The sequence below is a fragment of the Panthera tigris genome, chromosome D1 (genome assembly GCF_018350195.1).
Source record: "Panthera tigris isolate Pti1 chromosome D1, P.tigris_Pti1_mat1.1, whole genome shotgun sequence".
Lineage (NCBI taxonomy): Eukaryota > Metazoa > Chordata > Mammalia > Carnivora > Felidae > Panthera > Panthera tigris.
The window spans coordinates 63,499,594-63,518,046 of record NC_056669.1 but is presented as its reverse complement, the minus strand read 5'-3'; the positions used below and the strand labels follow the sequence as shown (position 1 = coordinate 63,518,046).

At 38.3% G+C, this 18,453-nt stretch overlaps 1 protein-coding gene across 4 annotated transcripts; it reads left to right on the top strand.

The window, feature by feature from the left end:
* Positions 1–939: 939 nt before the first annotated feature.
* Positions 940–17,368, top strand: ZNF214 (zinc finger protein 214). 4 transcript variants are annotated; one of them, XM_007083171.3, is made up of 5 exons: positions 940–1,168; positions 1,550–1,608; positions 2,199–2,287; positions 14,193–14,354; positions 15,455–17,368. In XM_007083171.3, exons 2-5 carry the CDS (start codon positions 1,592–1,594, stop codon positions 17,149–17,151), a joined length of 1,965 nt encoding a protein of 654 aa, XP_007083233.2. In that variant the 5' UTR covers positions 940–1,168; positions 1,550–1,591; the 3' UTR covers positions 17,152–17,368. The 4 variants fall into 4 exon arrangements, with proteins under 4 accessions (XP_007083233.2, XP_007083235.2, XP_007083234.2 ...); XM_007083173.3 differs by lacking the exon at positions 1,550–1,608 and having other exon boundaries at positions 2,204–2,287; XM_007083172.3 differs by lacking the exon at positions 1,550–1,608.
* The last annotated feature ends 1,085 nt before the right edge of the window (positions 17,369–18,453 follow it).

Sequence of the window (18,453 nt, the reverse complement as noted above, 5' to 3'; positions counted from 1 at the left end):
GCTGCCTATTTTAATGATGACACAAAAAGGTTGTTATTCAGCCAAGATCACATCCTGAGTGGGTGGTGTGGTCAGAATAGAATCCAACGAGTCCCTTGCTTTTAAAGACTACCCTAAAAAACGTTCCTTGACCAATATTTGAATACTACTGATCCAGCCCAAGTTTGAGGAGAAGCGCCTAAGGAAATGAAAATATTTTCCTAAGAGAACATTGAACAAGATAATAGAAGAGCAGGTGATTGGATCTCTTTCTAGAGCTCCTTCCCACGGCTCCGCCTGGGTCCCCACCTTGTCTTTCTCCTCTCTGCCAGGAGTCTCCAGAGAGCCCGGGACTTGGCAGAAAGAGAAGAGGGAGGAAGGAGGAAAGCGCGACCCCTCTACCGAGTCAGCAGAAGCCAAGCGGATCCTGGGCAACCGTAACCTGGAATTTAAAAGGTCCTCTTTGTGGCTACGCGACTCCAACCTGGAGTTTAAGGACAATGCTCGGGCCAGAGCTAGTGGGGTGCCTATTCTGCCGAGGGCTCAGGACAGCGGGAGCAACCACCTCTCTCCCCCAAAGGCGAAGTGACAGCAAGGGTTTCCCCAGGTTCCTGTTGGGGAGTTCCGCACTGGCGGGTTGTGAGGGTCCCAGAATTCTTCGAGGCTGGCCTCTCCATTCCGTGAATCCCCAGCCCCCCCCCCCCTTTCCAGAGTCCCTAAAAGCACCTAGAGTAGCCCTATTTCGTTAGCATCGGGACGGGGGGGCGGGCGGTGATTCGGTCCTATTCTCCACTCAGAGTTCGGAGAACTCAGGTCTCCGGTGCCCGAACGCCTGCGACAGACCGCCGAACTGAGTCCCGGGCCTTCTGTCCAATCAGGAGCCACGTTCTCCGGCGCTTTCCTTTCCTTTCCCGCCCCGCCCCTCCCGTCTCCATGGAAACACTCCGAGTGTCTATTTGGAGGCCCGGGGCTTCCTTTTCGGTCTAGCGGGGCTGCGGCCATTGTTTGTGTAGACGGACTGTTTTGGCCGGTCCTGTTCCCCCTCAGAGGTTCCACTAGTGACGCGGATTGTCGGGAGCACCGAGCCAGAAGCGGGGAGAGCTGTGGCTGAAGAAAAAGTGGCAGAAAAGGGAGGGTGTGGGGCCGAGAAGCGGCTCCCGGCTTAGAAATCCCGAAGACACCAGTGTAGGTGGGTCCTTCACAGTCGCCCTCCCCAAATTAAAACCGACTGAGGGGAAGAAGAGAGGAGGACAGAGGCAGCTTTGACCCCGGGACCGGGGTGCTTGGGACTGGAAGGTGTTGGGGCCGAGCTGGGGTCGGGGGTCTGGACGTGGAACGGAGGCCGCGCGCATCTGCGCTGCAGGAGCAGAGGCCACGCAGATCGGTGGCCCTGATGCGAGCAGATCCCGCTCCTTGAGAACCATTTGTGTGTCTGAATCCAAAAACACTCGGGCAGCCCGTGGCGCGTTGGGAGAGCCCAAAGCTATGCTGCTCTCGGGCCGTCCACGAATCGTTTTTTTTTTTTCTTTCTAGAGAAAGAGGGCTCTTAACTGTTTATCATTTTCCCCAGGGACCTGTGATCACCAAGGCAGGACCCGGGTAGCAAAGGCTCATGCCCCCATTTTACAGGTGAGGAAAGTGAGGCCCTGGGAGGTCTAGAAGTTTGGTCATTTTCAAAGTTCTACAAGTGGTTAGTGACAGAGACTGATGAGGTCCAGGGAACGCTAGATCTGGGACCGTTCTGTAAGATTCTAGGAACTCTGATAGTAAATCCAGTATTTCTGTGTATTAAGTAGAGAAGAGCAATGGAATTATCTTTCTACTTTACTGAACAAAATAAGAAAAATACTTTAAGAATAGAAAATAAGTGCCCTATTTCTATTATTTTACTATTTTTGTTAATAATTAATAAGGAAAGCCTTGGGGCTCAGAGAGGTTAAATTACATTAGAGAGCATCTGCATCCCTGGAGGGACTGTGAGATCAAATTCAGTTTTCATGCCCAAACAAGAATTGTACCTTTGAAGTTTTTAAAGGTTCAGAAATTAAGTCCTGGTTCCAATTCTCATAACTCTCCTATCTGGCCCTTGAAAAGGAACAGAAACGTTCTTATGTTCTTTCTGGCCTCTTTCTAGGAGGTTTGGGGGTCACACCCAGTTAGTATGTGGGGATGATTGCAAGGCATGCCCAGTCTTTCATTCCTCCTTTCTTCTCCCTCAGCTCAGACTCCTCAAAACTCCACCCTTCCCTAAAAGAGGAGCATAAAGGAGGAAGCAATGTTCACTATTTTCTTCATAGTCTGATCCCAGGTGAGTAGGAATGTCTTTTCTTATTTATAAAATAGCCCTGGAATTATCCATAGGTGGTGGGAATAGTGGAAGTGGCAGTGGGGTTGGATGAACCAGAGTAGAAAATGTTCCTCACTTGGCTGAGAAACTTCCAAACCTCCTATTCCCACCCAGTGTCTTTTCCCAACATTTACTCATTTATTCAGCCAGTCATTCAGGTCTACTGTAAAATTTGTACCGTTCTTGATGCTCTGAGATCAAGAAATATAAGAATTTTTTTCTGAACACTGAGGAGATAAACCATATGAGGTCAATAATAATTTCTCAAGTTAGCAAACATTAACGTGTTAGAATGAGTGGCACTTAAAAGACAGGAATAGAAACTCAGATTTGAAAAAATCATCATGAACAGGAAGGTAGTATTCTAGATGGGAAGATCATCATTTAGTCTCAGGCAGAAATTGAGGGGAAAACTAAGAAAACAGAGCTAGTTACAGTAGAACCTAAGTATGCATGTATAAGGTGAGGTCACATTGTGGAAAGCTATGCTATTTTTGTTTAATTGGTTACTTATTCTTGTGCACCACTCAGTCCCCTGCACATCAACCAGAGGCAGCCATTACTGACATTTGGATCTATTTACTTATAGTCTTTTATCTAATATTCGATACAAATACATACTAATCTGTAAAAACACTAATATGTACACATACGTACAAAAGTAGACACATAGGTAATCTAACATGCATTTATGTAGATTAGTATATATAAAAAAAATTTGAACATGAGAAATAGGCTCCATGAAGGCAGAGAACATTTTCAGTACATAGAACTGTGCGTGGCATGTAGTAAGCACTCATTGAATATTTGTTGAATTATGGATGGCCAGTTTTTGTATAATTTTTTTCATTTAACATATAATTGAACTTTTTTCAAATGTCTTTTGGTAACATGAGTTTTTAAGACTATCTATTATTCCATTCCAGGTATGTGTACTGTACTCTAGGTATATATGTTCCCTTCCAGCTATATGTACTTTACTTAAATTTTCTTTTTTGGGGAAAAGTTAAAGTAATTCTCAATATTTTGCTGTTTATAAACATTTTCTATTAAATATTTTTATACATAATTTATTAAGTGTATCTCTCTTTATGTCTTTCAAGATACGCTTGGAGAAATAGGATAACAGAGCCAAAGAATATAATGTCTATATTTTAGGCTTTTGAAAAACTTAAGTTCTTTTTTAGAAATACTACATGAATTAACTTCTGTAACCATTTGATGAAAGATCCTCTCTCTCTGAACCTTTACCAGCTTGGAGTATTTAAGATTTTGCCTTTAATTGCATCCCTTTAATCTTTAGAAAGGTTGACCATTTTTTACATGCATTTACAGGTGCATTCTTTCTTTGACATAAATAATGTATGCCTCTTGACATGCATTACTTTTTTTTCCTACTGAATTTTTTGTTTCTATTTGATGAAAAGTATTCTTTGTATGTAAAAGATACAAACCATTTGCTAATTGCTATATTTCTCCCTTTTGTCATTTGCCTTTTGGGACTTATTCATGTAAGTTTCAAATCTGTATAGAGTGAAATCTTGTTTCTTTTCATTAATACAATGTTATGCTCTGAGAGCTCTTCTTCTAATACATAATTACTTTCATTTTCCTCAATTATTTTTTTATAGTTTCAAGTATTTTAAAAGTTTAACTCTGAAGCCTTTCAGGTATTTATTTTGGTGTGAGAAATGATAGAACTTAAACATTCTTTCTCACCTCCCACTTTCTTATTTTTCTTGCAACGTTTACTTTCTCCATTGGTTGTAGTGCTACTTGTTTATATACCAAATTACCAACTTCATTACATATACACACATACACAGTTGTACACACAGATCACTTTTGGGGCTGTCCTGTTTCATGGACCCATCTCTCAATTCTGCTATCGACGTGTATTTAATTTTGTTCCTGTATATATATAGTGCGTTTAATGGGCAATGAAGAGTAATTTAGCCTTTCTTTTTCCTCATTTAAGGATAAAAGGAAGGAAGATAGCCCATTTTGGGAAAAAAGGAAGTAAAAGTTACTTATAAGTTTTAGATATTGAATATATTAACCTTTCAGTATGTTTTTTTTAATATAGCATATTGGTCAAAATACAGGCTCTGGGTCCACTATTCTAAGGTTGTTTCATGCTTCTGCCACTTCTGAGTTATGTGAATTAGATTGCATTACCTAACCAGTTTCTCATCTCTGAAGTGGGGAAATAGAACTTAGTAGGGTTAAGAAGGTTAAATAAGGTCAGATATGTAAAACCCAGCACAGTGGTGGACAAATAGAATCAATAAGAATTGGTTGCTATTATGTTAGTTATTATTTACAATATAATGTACAACAACTATTTCTAGTCGCTAAAACATAAGAATTGAGCAGGGAATCTAGTTTAATATATTTTTTTGGCCAATGGCTAGTCAGATATCCCGGCACCATATATAAGCCATCTTATCCCCACAAATTTGATATTACCTTTATCATGTTTGAATTCTCTGCTATATTTGGGTCCATTTCCAGATTTCTATTCTTTTGTATTGATCTTGTCTATTCCTGTGTCAACCTCATGGTGTTATAATTACAGAGTTACAGAGTTTTAATATGTCACTGGGTTAGTCTCCTCTCATTTTTTTATTTTAATTCTTTTTTTTTTTTTAACTTTACATCCAAGTTAGTTATGATATAGTGCAATAATGACTTCAGGAGTAGAATCTAGTGATTCATCCCCTACATATAATATGCAGTGCTCATCCCAACAAGTGTACTCCCTAATGCCCCTTGCCCATTTAGCCCATCCCTCCACCCACACTTCCTCCAGCAACCCTCAGTTTGTTCTCTATATTTAAGAGTCTCTTATGTTTTGTCCCTCTCCCTGATTTTATATTACTTTTGCTTCTTTTCCTTTATGTTCATATGTTTTGTATCTTAAATTCCACATATGAGTGAAGTCATATGATATTTGTCTTTCTCTAATTTTGCTTAGCACAATAAACTCTAGTTCCATTCACATAGTTGCAAATGGCAAGATTTCATTCTTTTTGATTGTCAGGTAATATTCCATTATACACATATACACACACACACACATGCATATGCACACACACATACACACACACACACACCACATCTTGTTTATCCATTTATCTATTGATGGTCATTTGGACTCTTTCCATACTTTGGCTATTGTTGATAGTGCTGCTATAAACATTTGGGTGCATGTGCCGGTTCGAAACAGCACTACTGTATCCTTTGGATAAATATCTAGTAGTGCAATTGCTGGGTTGTAGGGTAGTTCTGTTTTTAATTTTTTGAGGAACCTCCACACTCATCTCCAGAGTGGCTGTTCCAGTTTGCATTCCCACCAGCAGTGCAAAAGGGATCCTCTTTTTCCGCATCCTCGCCAACATCTGTTGTTGCCTGAGTTGTTAGTTTTAACCTCTGTGACAGGTGTGAGGTGGTAACTGATTATGGTTTTTGATTTGTATTTCCCTGATGGTGAGTGATGTTGAACATGTTTTCATGTGTCTTTTAGCCATCTGGATGTCTTCTTTGGAAAAGTGTCTATTCATGTCTTTTGCCCATTTCTTCACTGGATTATTTGTTTTTTGGGTGTCATTTCTTTTTAATAATGGTTTTTCTTTCTCCCACAAAAGTATTTGAAAATCAGTTTCTCAGACCCACCCCCAAACCTGTAAGTATCATTGAAAATGTAGATAAGTTTAATGAGAACAAAATTATGTTTATTTCTCCTACCTAAGATTGAGGAGTGCTTTCTAAATTTAAAAGCTACATTTATCTAGGTTCTAAGTATTTTTGTTAAGCTTTTAGAAATTTATATTTTTTTAATGTTTTTGTTTATTTATTTTTGAGAGAGAGAGAGATTGTGAGCAGGGGAGGGGCAGAGAAAGGGAGACAGAATCCCAAGCAGGCTCTATACTGTCAGCACAGAGCCTGGTGCTGGGCTTAAACTTACAAACCACGAGATCATGACCTGAGCTAAAATCAAGAGTCAGACACTTAACCAGCTAAGTCAGCCAGGCATCCCAGGAATTTTATTTTTTAATTGGTATTGTAAATGTCGTTTTACAAATAACTTTTAATGACTATATGTCTGAACTTCACATGGTTACTTAATTTGAACTTTTATTGTGATGCATTCATACATGCAAAAGAACATACTAAAACATGTATGTATAAATTAAAATATAATAACATGAATGCCCACCATCTAGACCAGAAAATACTTTTAATTTTTTTTAATGTTTGTTTGTTTTTGAGTCAGAGAAACAGAGTGCAAGTGGGAAAGGGGCAGAGAGAGGGAGACACAGAATCTGAAACAGTCTCCAGGCTCTGAGCTGTCAGCACAGAACCTGATGCGGGGCTCGAACACACAAACCGCAAGATCATGACCTGAGCCGAAGTTAGACGCGCTTAACCGACTGAGCCACCCAGGGGCCCCTAGACCAGCAAATACTTTTAAAAGCCACCCTGCTAACCCCACAATTTCATTCCCTCCTTTTCCTAGAGACAACTGCTATCTTAAATGTTATGTTTATTATTCCTTACCTATTTTTTTTTAGTTTTATATAAATGGACTCTATATAACTATTCTGTGAATAGCTTCTTTAGTATAATGTTAGATTTTTACAGTGTATCCATGTTGATTCATGTACCTAAAGTTTTTTTAACTGTTGTGTATGCTTTCACAGTATGACCAACAACTTATTTATCCATCCTACTGTTGTTGGGCCTTTTGTTTTGCTTCCAGTCTTTTTGATATACTGAAAAACTTGTTGTATGTATCTTCTGGCATACATGTGTTTGTTTTCTAGGGTACAAACCTAGTATTAGAATTGACTTCCCTTATAATTACTAATAATTTTCAGTTGATTTTCTTTGGTTTCCCATATACCATACCCTCTACTTGCTTTGGGAAGTGGTTTCATCAGTGGTTTAAATATAGTGAATTTGCAGTATCTCTGTCAAGTTTCCAGTCTTATTGGGTATGCCTTTAATGTTTTACTTTTGGATTTGAGATATATTTGCATGTCTTTATTTTTATTTTGCTAACTTGATTTGTTTGTAGTTTTAAATGAAGGATCCATACCTAATTTTAAGAAGTACCTTTTTGGCAGTGATTAAAATATATGGCTTTTCTTATTTAACATTGTTATGACAGTTTATAGTTAATATTTTCTTCATTTGGGCCTTCCTTTGTTTGCCTTTTGGAATAAAGCACCATTCTGTCATGCTACAATTTGCTTTGATATTGTAGCAGATTGCATCTGCATTTTCTAAAGATGACCACACCTGTAACATATTGGACTCTTCATGCTCATCTTACGATGTGACTTACACTCTTACCACCAAAAAGTAGGATCTGTGTCCCCTCTTCTCAAATCTGGCTGGGGTTTATGATTACCTCAATCAGTGGAGTACTGCAGAAGTGATGCTATGTGACTTCCAAAGCTAAGTCATAGAAAGGATGCAGCTTTTGCTTGCCTCTACATTGAGAGGTAGCCTAGGCCATGTGAACAAATGCAAAGAAACTAAGATCTTCCATCAACAGTCACAACCAGCCTGCCAGCCTTGTGAGTGAGCCACCCTGAAAATGAATCCTCCAGCCGAATCAAGCAAGCCTCTAAAAAAAAGTAATTGCTGCTCCTGTCAACAACTCAACAATCTCCTGAGGGATCTGAACTAGAACTGCCCAGCCAAGCCATTCCTGAATTCCAGGGAAACTGTAAAAAAAAAAAGATAATACTGGCAGTATGGCAGTATGTTATAAATATAGGTGTTGCTGGATTTTATTAGCCTTATATTTTACTTTATCCTTGAAGTTTATATCAATATTCATTAGTAACACAGTATAGATCTATAGTTTTCTGACTTTTACTGTCTCAGTGTTTTCCTCAATGTCTTAAAAGTTTTGATAGTTTTTCTATATGATTTGGAATAATTTAATAACTTTGAATATTCTGTTCCTTGAAAATTTGAGAGAATTTATGTTAGAAAACATTTGGGTCAGTTATTTTTGAAGGCTATAGTTCTTTGGTAACTTGAGCAATTTCTTTCATATAGCTGATCTGTTCAGGTGTTTTTTCTTTAGGACTTGTTGAATGGTTTTCTAGGAAAAAAATATATTTCCTATTTCTATTAAGATTAATTTTTAAAAGAGCTGTAGAAAGTGCCCACCTAACATTCAGTTAATTTTAAGTTTTCAAGTTTATTTATTTTGAGAGAGACAGAGACAGCATGAGTGGGGGAGGGGCAGAGAGAGAGAGAGAGAGAGAGAATCCCAAGCAGACTGTGCACTGCCAGCACAGAGTCTGATGCAAGGCTCGAACCCACGAAACTGTGAGATCATGACCTGAGCTGAAACTGAGAGTCGGACACTTAACCGACTGAGCCACCCAGGCGCCCCACATTCAGTTAAATTTGTATCTGTTCCTACTTCCCCAATGTCCATTCTAATTTTTTTCTATTTATGCTCACTCCTTTTTTCCCCCTTTGGCTAGCTATCTGGTAATTTATCTATTTTATTGTTAATATTTTTCTTCCAAAGAACTGGCTCTTGGATTCATTTCATAATAGTAAATGTTTTTCAGTTCCACCATTTTCTTTATTGATTTCCCTTTTTAAATCTATCTAGTGTTCACATTGTATATGATACTAAGTTGGAACCCATGTTTATGTTTTCTCATATAGTTAATCAGTTTTCACAACACCATATAGTAAATAATCCATTCTTTCCTCTTTTATGTTTAATGCCATCTTTATTGTTAATGTGTTTTCATATATAAACAAATACAGTCTCTGAGTCTTCCATGCTGTTCTACTGGTCTTTTTTCAGTTTTGATTTAATGTTGTAGTTTCGTGGTATGTCACTATCTGGTAGGGCAAGTCTTCCTGCTTGGTTTACTTAAGTCTTTATAGACTTCTTTTCCTTCCCTGTAAATTTTAGGGGAAAAAGTATATTGTGTTCCTTAAAAAATCCAGCTGGAAATTTGGGGGTATATTGAATTTAATTCAACCCATCCAAGAACATGGAAGTATGCTTCTTCTTTATTTAGATCATCTTCTGTTTATTGGAATTTAAAAATTTTCTTCAAAGATTTCTTTATGTTCTTGGTTAAGATAGTGGTTTTTTGTTTTTGTTTTGCTTTTTTGTGAATGATACTATTTTTTTTTAACGTTTATTTATTTTTGAGAGAACCAGCGAGCACGAGCGGGGGAGGGGCAGTGAGAGAGGGAGACACAGAATCTGAAGCAGGCTCTAGGCTCCAAGCTGTCAACACAGAGCCCAATGCGGGCTCGAACTCACAAACTGCTAGATCATGACCTGAGCTGAAGTTGGATGCTTAGCCTACTGAGCCACCCAGGTACCCCTATACCCTCTATTTTCTAGTAGTTGATTGCTGATACAATTATGCTGTCATTTTATTGTATCTGGTAATTTTGCTGAGCTCTCTAGTTTGTGGTTTATTTGAATACTGTTCATTTTTCTACATAGATTGCAATAACATATGCAAATAATTACTTTTTTTTGTTTTTACTTCTAATTCTTATGCCTCTTGTTTCATTTTCTTATAGTATTTGTCAGGCCTTTGGTACTATTGTTGAAAGCAACAGTAATGGTAGTCATTCTTGTTTACCATAATAAAAGGAACACATACAAAGATTCTACGTTCAAGTTCTGATTTTGATGAAGGTTCCTAATATGTAACCTTTACCAATTTAGGGAGTTTATTTCTACTTTGCTAAAAGTGTTTATTTTACTTTATTTTTTATTTTTATTAAATTTTTTTAAAAGTTTATTTGCCTATTTTGAGAGACAGAGACAGAGATAGACAGCATGAGCAGGGGAGGGGGGCAGAACAAGAGACAGAGAGAGAATCCCAAGCTCTGACAGTGCAGAGCCCAATATGGAGCTTGAACTCACAAACCACGAGATCATGACCTGAGCTGAAATCAAGAGTCGGAGGCTTAACCAACTGAGCCACCCTGGCGCCCTTGCTGAAAGTTTTTAATTTTTTTTTTTTTTAATGTTTATCTTTGAGATAGAGAGACAGAGTGTGAGTTGGAAGGGGCAGAGAGAGAGACTCAGAATCTGAAGCAGGCTCCAGGCTCTGAGGTGTCCGCACAGAGCCCGATGCGGGGCTTAAACTCACGGACCGTGAGATCATGACCTGAGCCGAAGTCGAAAGCTCAACCAACCGACTGAGCCACCCAGGCGCACCCCCCCTGCCCCTGTTGAAAGTTTTTAAAGATCATATATAGGTGTTGAACATTATGAACTTTATCACATGATTTTTCTGCATCAGCTAATTATGGTTTTCTTCTGTAGTCTATTAATATAGTGAATTATGTTGATAGATTTTCTCTATCATGTTGAACTGTCCTTCCTTCCTGTAATAAACCATGCGTAATCATGATTCATATTTTTAATATATTCCTGAATTCAATTAGTTAATACTTTATTTAGGATTTTTATAGATTTATAAAATTTACAAATGGGATTGTAATTTTACAATTACTTTTTGATACTGTCTTTATCTGCTCCTGGAGTCAAGATTACACTAGCCACATAATGAGCTAGCAATTTTCACTTTCTCTTTTCTAAAACAATTTGACTGTAATAGTAATTAACCGCTAACGAATGCTTGGTAGAACAATAGTATGTTATTTATTTATTGCAGTTTAAAATAACACACATTTTTTCATGTCACTCAGTTTCTAAGGGTCAGGAATCTGGGAGCAGCATAGCTGTGTGGTCCCAACCCAGGGTCTCGCACGGGGCTGCAGTCAAGCTGTCAGCAGGACTGCAGTTATCGGAAGGCTTCACTGGGGCCGGAGGATCTTCTGCTAAGATGTTTCACTCATGTGGCTGTTGGCAGAATGCCTCATTTCACACTGAGGACAGGAGCCTCAATTCCTTGCCACATGTCCTGTTCAAGGCTCCTAAGTATTTTCACCACATAGAAGGTAGCTTCTTCAAGAGAGAGTGATCTAAGAAAAAGGGCAAGGAGGAAGCTGCAGTGCCCTTAAGAGCTAGTCTTGAAAGTTGCATACCATGTCTTCTTCCCCTTCTGTTGTTTTATGTAATATTCCTCAGAAGTGAGTCCCTAAGTCCAGTCCACTTTCAAGGGGTCGGGAACACTTCTTGGAGGGAAGGGAATCATATAATTTGTGGACATATTTTAAAACTACCACAAATAAGATGGACGTATATATGTGCTGAAATGTGAAGTTGTACATTATATATTACATGAGAAATGCAAACCAGAATTGTCATGTCTTTGTTAAGAGAAAATTTCAGTGTGGTGTGTATGTATGTTTGTGTGTATGAATGAATAAAGGTCAGAAAGGACACAGTAAAAACTATCCTGGTTACTTCTCAACTTATTTAGGGAGGGTAGACTTTCAGTTTTTTTTTTATTATTATTCAGAATTAATGAAAATTTTATGAATTTGTTTTCAGTAAGAGTGACTAAACTCTGAATCTCTAGTGTATTTTTTAAAGCAATTCTTAAACATTTTTAAAAATAAAGCCAATAACAATAGGCCAACAGACCGAGTTTTACTTTTCTGTACTTTTTACAAAATAAGGAACCAGTGGGTTCATTTATTTTCTGTTCTAATTCCAGTTTTCACTCCTGTAGTCTGGGCTTCTGAGCATCCCAATTTACTTATTTCGTCTAGCTAGCTAGCCAGATATCTATGTATATTCATTTGTTTATGTTAAAATAGACTTACTATATTTTTTTAAGTCTATTTTATTCATTTTGAGAGAGAGAGAGAGAGAGAGAAGGGAGGCTCAGAAAGAGAGGGATAGAGAGAGAATCCCAAGCAGGCTGTGCACCATGTAGTCCGATGAGGGGCTCAAACTCACAAACTGTGAGATTGTGACCTGTGCTAAAATCAAAAGTTGGACGCTCAGCTGACTGACCCACCCAGGCGTCCCACAGACTTATTATATTTTACATTTTTAACATTTATGTTATAAACATTTAAAAATGAACAGCATTGAATTTTCTCATTCTTGAGTTCTTATTTGTGGTTAATATTTCATTGTTGACGCATGGATTTTCATGTAGGTTTTTTGGAAAACAGTACCTGGGTGGTATACTTTAAATCCTTGAATATTTCAATATATCTTCCTTCTGTCCTTTTGTTAACACAATAAGGATGTACATGGAAATCTTGATTTACAACCCTTCACCAAGTTGTGTTTTACTTCTTTTACAGTAGGCCTGGGTTTAAAAACCGCTATTTTGCAACTGAATGACCTTATACAAGTTACTTAATCTTGCTAAATGTTGGTTTCTGGGGCACCTGGGTGGCTCAGTTGGCTGGCTAAGCATCTGACTTTGGTTTAGGTCATGATGATCCATGAGTTCGAGCCCAGTGTTAGGGCCCTCCAATCTCAGGACAGAGCCTGCTTTGAATCCTCAGTCTCCCTCTCTCTCTGCCCTCCCCCCTGCCTCAAAAATAAATAAACATCAGAAAAAAGAAATTTAAATGTTGGTTTCCTTATTCCTTTAGTGTTGATAATTATACCTTCTAGGATTGTTGTCATAGTAAATGAGATAACAGCCCTTTTCACATAACCTTTGGTATTTAACTGCTATGATTATAATGACTTGATGGTCATGATATTCTAGTTTTCCTCCATTAAAAGTATGTATTTTCTTTATTGTAGTATTTACTAAACATTTTGAATTGAATTTTAGAATTGAGAATATGTCATCAAAGAAATGTGTCACATAACCAACTTATGAGCTGTTCTTTCCACTAAGAGAAGTATTTTTAGGCAGTCTGAATACATACATTTATCTCTTCTTTCTAAAACTGCATGATGATAAAAAACTAAAAAAAAATGATGAAGTAAAGAGCCATTAGCAAATGAGAAATTTCAACAGTAACTTGGAAGGCAACAGGAGCAACAGTGGGAAGAGCTGCATAGGGCTAAAGACATTCCATCCTGGAATGCTCCACAGGGGAATAAGCATAAGAAGGATTTGATGAGCCCTGTGAACTTCAGGGAAGCTGAGGATACATCTTTAACATTGGAAGCAGAGGGTCAGTCAAAAAAGAGGATCCTAAAGTATTTCCAGAAAAGAAAGAAAAAGTTGGTTGCAAAGGAATTAAACAAACAAAAAGTCTTAGAAACAACAATGAAGGCTTATGAACGGTGAAACGATTCTGAGAAAAATTCTTTTTGCTCTAGAATACCCAGCCACGTGAATGATGATAAGGACTTCAAACATGCAGTGTAACCATGCTTGGAGATTCTCCTTTAAACCAAAAGTGTATCTTGAAAACCTTGTCTGTGTCTCACCTTTGCTTTTTTCAGTGGCCGTGGACTTACCATTCATAAACTTGATTGAACTAATTTGGGCCTGTGCCTCCCAATTAATGGAGTAATTCACAAATGAGGAAGACTCATATAATCTTGAAAATGGAGCACTAAAAAGAATAGCCAGCCCAGATTGGAGCAGGAAGATGAACATTTCCAGAATAAAAAGGGTTGGGGGGAATTGACTTAAGTTTTTTCAACTATTATTTACTAATTTTTAAAATAGGGATGATAATCGTATCTACAAGAGGGTCACTGTGAGGACTACTTAAAATAATATGTGAAGTACTTAGCCCAGTGGTTAGCAGACAGATGCTATATAAATGTTTCTTAAGATGGAAAGCCGGGTATCTGGCTTCAGTGACTGGATACATTATTTAGCCATCCGCTATTGTTATGTCTCCTCTTACCTTTCTTGTTTTTCTTCATTATTAAAGTTCTTTATTTTTTTATTTGCTTTGTAACTTACATTACGTGCTGAATGGCTATTGCTTTGTCCATCTTCTCATTTAGATCTCTTCTTCCTGGAAAATCTGATCTTTGACCAGATGGCAGTAACATTTGAAGATGTGACTGTTATTTTCACTTGGGAGGAGTGGAAATTCCTGGATTCTTCTCAAAAAAAGCTCTACAGAGAGGTCATGTGGGAGAACTACACAAATGTCATGTCAGTAGGTAAAGTTATCCCAGCTCTTAGGTAATAGAGTTAGTTTCTTCTGGGACCAGTTTTGTTGAGTATTTTGGTTCTTTGTCTAGGTATTGTATTGAGATAGGAGAAGTATCCTCAGAAATGGGTCTTAAATCAGATGACAGATAGAAGATAGAACAAGACATCTTCTAAGACACCCAGGCTATGTATTGATAGGTATTTGTGATTATTCTTATTTATTTTCTGGAATTCACTTAAAATACAGATCTCCACACATAATTCATTCTGTGTGGTTCTAAATTTGTTCTCTCTTCATACTATTTGTACAAGTTAGCTTTTGCTATATAACAAACTACCTCAAACTAGTGACTTAAAACAAACCTTATTATTTTTCATGATTCTCATTGGTTAGATGGAACTTCTATCATAGAGTGATTTGACTGGGGCTGGATGGTCTAAAATGAGGCTGGACAGTCTGACTCACATGTCTGGCAGTAGGTCGATATCAGTAGGGATAATGGAGATGTGTTGACCATACATCCTTCTTCAAGCAGGCTAGCCCAGGCTTGTTTACATATTGGTGGTCACAGAATTTTCAAAACCAGCAAGAGAGAGGACAAACCCCAGTGTACAAGCACTTTCAAGTCTGCTTGTATCACTTTTGCTATTGTCCCAGTAAAGAAAGCAAATTGTATAGCCCAGCTAAAGTCAGCATGGAAGGGGAACACGCAGAGGTACAGAATTAATACAGCCATTTTTTCACACAATCTATCACACTCTGCTAGAATAGAAAAATAGAAATATTTTATTTCTCATAACAATGCCCAAATAGAGTAATCTAATTAAATCTGTTTTTAAGATGATTTCCATGAAGCAGTCAGCCTTATTTTTTGATTTCTAACAGTATGTGGTAGTAGTAGATGCTTAGGATACATCTATGGATTGAATGAATAAGTGAATGAAGGGATTCACATATGAATAAACAAACACATGAATTTCAGACCTAAATCCTAAGTCCTAATCCTTCTTTCTGGATACACATATATTTCTGGAGGTGAGTGAGATACTTGGAAATTTTTTAACACCACCTTCATCTCACCACTGGATAATCTGCTTATTCTTCTAGGAAACTGGAAAGAGAGTTACAAACCCCAAGAAGAAAGATTCAGATATTTAGAACATGAAAATCATCCCTGCTGGCAAGGCTGGAGGAGTGCCAGCACTCAGATATATAAGAATAGAAGCTATGTGGAAACCATCCAAGGAATAGATTCCAAAGACCTCAAGCAACAAGACCTTTCCCACCATCAGGAATGGTTGATACTCTCCACGCAAGTTCCAGGGTATGGGAACTATGAGCTGACTTTTGAAGGCAGAAGTCCCAGGAACTTAAAATATACAAAGTTTATACCCTGGCAGTCCTTAGAAACAAAACACACCCCTCAAGACTATGCTAGAGAAATCTACATGAATGAGTCACATGGTTTTCAAGGAAGCAGATGCCATCTTGGCATATCTAAGAAAAATCTCTCTATGGAAAAAGAACAGAAGCTCATAGTTCAGCATTCTTGTGTCTCAACAGGGGAAGCCCGTCCAGAGTACATTGGGGAGATATATCAACATGACTTACTGAAAGACTCTATGGAAGAGAAATACTGTGGATGTAATAAATGCAAAGAAATTTATTATTGGAACTCGCAGTGTGTTCTCCACAAGAGAAATCAACTTGGAGAAAAGTTCTATCAGTGCTCCATCAGCACAGCATGCTTCTCTCAGAGATCAGACCTATATAGACATCCAAGAATTCACATAGGTAAGAAGCTGTATGGATGTGATGAAGTTGATGGTAACTTCAGGCAGAGCTTAGGTGTTCACTTTCATCAGAGAGTCTGCACAGGGGAGGTTTCTTATATATGCCACATGTGTGGTAAGAGCTTCAGTCAGATCTCTAGCCTTCACAATCATCAAAGAGTCCATACAGAAGAGAAACTCTATAAATTTGAGTGTGGTAAGGACCTCAGTAGAAATTCATTACTTCACATTCACCAGAGACTTCACATAGGAGAGAAGCCTTTTAAGTGCGATCAGTGTGGTAAGAGTTTTAGTCGGAGTTCAGTGCTTCACGTTCATCAGAGAGTCCACACAGGAGAGAAACCATATAAGTGTGATGAGTGTGGTAAGGGCTTCAGTCAGAGCTCAAATCTTCGAATTCATCAGTTAGTCCACACAGGAGAGAAGTCCTATAAATGTGATGACTGTGGTAAGGGCTTTACCCAGCGCTCAAATCTCCAGATTCATCAGAGAGTACACACAGGAGAGAAGCCTTACAAATGTGATGACTGTGGGAAGGACTTTAGTCACAGCTCTGATCTTCGCATTCATCAGAGGGTCCATACAGGGGAGAAACCCTATACTTGTCATGAATGTGGGAAGGGCTTCAGCAAGAGTTCAAAGCTTCACACTCATCAAAGAGTACACACTGGAGAGAAACCCTATAAATGCGAACAGTGTGGTAAGGGATTCAGTCAGCGTTCACATCTTCTCATTCATCAGAGAGTCCACACAGGAGAAAAGCCCTATAAATGTGATGATTGTGGAAAGGGCTTTAGTCACAGCTCTAATCTTCACATCCATCAGAGGGTCCACACGGGAGAGAAGCCTTATCAATGTGCTAAGTGCGGCAAGGGTTTTGGTCATAGCTCAGCTCTTCGAATTCATCAAAGAGTCCACACAGGAGAGAAACCTCATAAATGCCATGAGTATTATAAGGGATTTGATCCGAATTCACATCTTCACAATAGTCACGGACAGGAAAGCTTATAATTATGTTCATTTAGTTAACCGCTTTAATCAAAGCTTAACTTTAAGCCCAATAAATGCTGCTGGGAAGAAAATTCTATAAATAACCCAAGTAATCCCAAGCAACGTTTATAGTTTTCCCTAACTCACACTAAGAAGCATTTGCTTCAAGAAGAAATCCTTAGGAGGATGCCTATGTATTTAAAATTAAAGTGTATTTACTTTTTCTATTAATATTATACATAGCCATATAAAATATATGAAAGATTCAAGAAAACTCTTCATCCTTTCTAGTCTTTTTTTGTACATTTTTATGTGCATGAAATCATACTGTATATTTAACTTTGTATTTTCACTGACTTCAAAACATTTACTTACACTTTGGTTTGAATGGAAATTGGCTAGCTAGCTATGAAACAGCATCTTGACTCCCTGTAAAGTCCCTAGGAAACCACAGGAAAAAAACACAAAACTTGAAACTTAACTGGTAGATAACCTATTGCTCAAATGTGGAAGCATTAACTACAGGGCCAGGACAATTCAGTTGCTTATGACATAAGGTAAGAAAACATTGCATGACCCTTTATCTGAGATAGGATGTCTTAGAGATGTTATCTCTGTCACTCAGAAAAGCCAGGAACCATTCTTTTGTTATAGGGGTGCTGTGCTGCATTTGAGGTGCACTCTCACACGTCCCCCTTCCCAGGTATCCCTCTCCCCAGGTTTCCACATTTATTCATAGGTTCAGACACCACGTAACAAGAAATGCAAAATTTAATGTGTCTAAATAAGGGGTGAAAGATGTTGATAAAAGCTGATAGAAGTGAATGCTAGATGGGGCACCTGGGTGGCTCAGTCGGTTGAGCGTCCAGCTTCGGCTCAGGTTATGATCTGGTGGTCTGTGAGTTCGAGCCCCACATCTGGCTCTGTGCTGACAGCTTGGAGCCTGGAGCCTGCTTCTGATTCTGTGTCTCCCTCTCTCTCTGCCCCTCCCCCACTCATGCTCTGTCTCTGTCTCAGAAATAAACATTAAAAAATTTTTTAAATTTTTTTTATGCTAGATAAAAAATGCTAGCTAGATCTGTTCAGCTATGCTGGACAGAATGCTAGATCTGTTCAGATCTGTTCAGAATTAGAGATTTAAGCAGTAGACTCTGATTTAATCTCAGTAGAACAAAGTGGTAATAGAGAAATCGCTGCTGGAAGCAGAACTGAACTCAGAGCTATGTGCAAAACTGAATAAGCTAATGATGTAAGACGAGAGAATTTGGCCATTATAAAATGGAGTAGTCAGTAGGAATACACAAGTCCTAACTACTCATAATA